The 2,500-nt window shown below is 40.2% G+C and overlaps 1 protein-coding gene across 1 annotated transcript in view; it reads right to left on the reverse strand.

The window, feature by feature from the left end:
- The window catches only part of LOC143298044 (betaine--homocysteine S-methyltransferase 1-like), a 12,252-nt gene that overhangs the window by 7,917 nt on the left and 1,835 nt on the right, over positions 1-2,500 (reverse strand). The window contains exon 3 of the mRNA XM_076610708.1: positions 2,013-2,203. Within this exon, the coding sequence (XP_076466823.1) occupies positions 2,013-2,203 (191 nt within the window). The remainder of the gene's footprint in view (positions 1-2,012; positions 2,204-2,500) is intronic.

A 2,500-nucleotide genomic window follows, 5' to 3' on the forward strand; every position in this document is an offset into this window, starting at 1 on the left:
TAATGAATCAAATAGTGTGAACAATATATCAACGCGCATGTGAAGTACTGTAAACCAGCAAGAAAGAAAGAAAGTACGGAAGAGAGGAAGGAAAGAAGGGAGAAAGAAAGGAAGGAAGAGAGGAAGGAAGGAAGGAAAGAAACGAGGGAAGTAAGGTAGGAAAGGAGGAAAGAAGGGAGCAAGAAAGAAAGGAAGGGAGGAAGGAAGGAAGGAAGGTAAGAAACGAAGGAAGTAAGGTAGGAAAGGAGGAAAGAAGGAAGGAAGGAAGGAAGGAAGGAAGGAAGGAAGGAAGGAAGGAACAACAACAACAACAACAACAACAAAACCAACAACAAGGAACAGGAGGCGGGGCAGTTAAGTGTTGCGGATGAGACCTGGGGGTGTGGGGTTGTGGGGGGTGTAGGGGTGTGGGTGTGGTGGGGGTGTCCTCTTACCCCGGGTGTTGGATGAACTTGAGCGCACTCAGCAGAACCCACCATGCATGGCAAATAACACGGAATGCAGGAAAAGAAAAAAAAAAAGAGGGCAGGTAGTTGTGTTATAATATTAGCACATGTCTTTCGGATGAGACGGATAAAACTGGGGTCTCTTGTGCTGCTGCATTTTCTTCAAAGCACTGGTGGGGAAAAAAGAAGAACACCCCCCCTCCCCCACCCCCACCCCCTGAGTCACAGCGTAACCATTTTTTTTTCTTTTATTATTATTATTACTGTTTTTTGTTGCTGGTTTTTATTTATTTATTTATTTATTTATTTATTATTTTATAGATGAGACAAACTGTGTTCGTACTACGTGCTCCTTGTGCAGGCAAAAAGAACCCATGAAAATGCAACAACAGGTGGTCCCTTATATAATTCTGTACAGAAAATAAGTTAAATAATTATATTTTCAAGAAGAAAAACAATAATTCTGTACAGGAAATAAGTTAAATAAATACATTTTCAAGAAGAAAGAAAAAAAAAAAAAAAAAGAAAAAAAAAACAAGAAAAAACACGAGTGACGCTGCACTGTGCAGGCGGTCACTCCCAGGGCAGAACAAACTGAATTTCACACAGAGAAATTTGGTGTGACAAAGCAGTGGCGCAAAGCAATGCAATGCAATGTAATACAGTAAAGTACACTACAATATTTTATTTATTTATTTATTTATTAAGACTTCTTGCTATAGCGCATATTCTTGAAGCTCTATGCGCTTTACAATAGCACTAAAAAAAAAAAAAAACAAAACAAAAAAACAACCAAAAAACATTCACTCAAACATCCCCACACAAACATATGCATATAATTTGAAACATAGGTGAGAGAGAACAATTAAAATAGGTCATGTCAGTTGATTAAAATCAAGAAATGCAACAGGTATTTAAAAAATGATAACAACAACAACAAAAGTAGACAATTGAAATTGAAAGAACACAAGCACGTGTACGCCTGCATATATACGTAGGTACATACATACATACATACATACATACATACATACATACATACATACATACGAACATACATACATACATACCTACATACAAACACACACACACACACACACATACACGCACACACGCGCGCGCGCGCGCACGCACGCACACATGCACCAACGAACACAAGCCGCATACCCAAACACATTACTCACGCACTCACCCAGTGACACACACACATACACGCACCTACAGGCATAATACACACACGAACACAGATCAACAATCAGATAATGCAAACTACTGCGACATCATATATATATATATATATATATATATATATATATATATATATATATATATATATATATATATATATACAACACAATACAATGCAATACAATATAATACAATACAATATGATAGAATACAATACAATACAACAAAATGGAAGGCAGCATACTAGCCCGAGACTGCACAACACCAAAAAATCACACACTATACAACGAAACGAAACGCTACAAAACAACAAAACCCAACCCAACCCAACCCAACCCAACACAACAGAACTCCGAAGCGTAGAACTCCTGACCGTACCGTGAAGGCTTCCACCACGTCACTTCCGGCGTGCACGAACTCCTGGTGAAGGCTGGTCACGTGCTCTGGGTAGTCCAGCACCACTTCCGGAATGAAAGGTCCGCTGCTGACATAGCCTCTCCTCTCCAACTCAATCAGGTATCCTTCGGCACACACGATGCTCTCCCCGTCTCTCAGCCGTTCTCGCAACCCTGCAGGTAATAACGATAACTATTAAAAAAAAAGAAAAAAAGACCACCACTGAAAACGGAGTATGGCTGCCTACATGGCGGGGTTGAAAACAGTCATAGACGTAGAAGCCGACTTATGCACACATGAGTGAACTTGGCAGTTGCAGCCCACGAACGAAGAAGAAGAAGAAGAAGAATTATTAATAGTATTTTTGAGGGAAGCATGGAGAAATGTATGACTGTGTATTTAAAGCGTTAAAGCGTTGGACCGGGCTTTCAATCTGAAGGTCCCGTGCTCGATTCGCGGTGACGGCGCCT

Source organism: Babylonia areolata, chromosome 23 (genome assembly GCF_041734735.1).
Source record: "Babylonia areolata isolate BAREFJ2019XMU chromosome 23, ASM4173473v1, whole genome shotgun sequence".
Classification (NCBI taxonomy): Eukaryota; Metazoa; Mollusca; class Gastropoda; order Neogastropoda; family Buccinidae; genus Babylonia; species Babylonia areolata.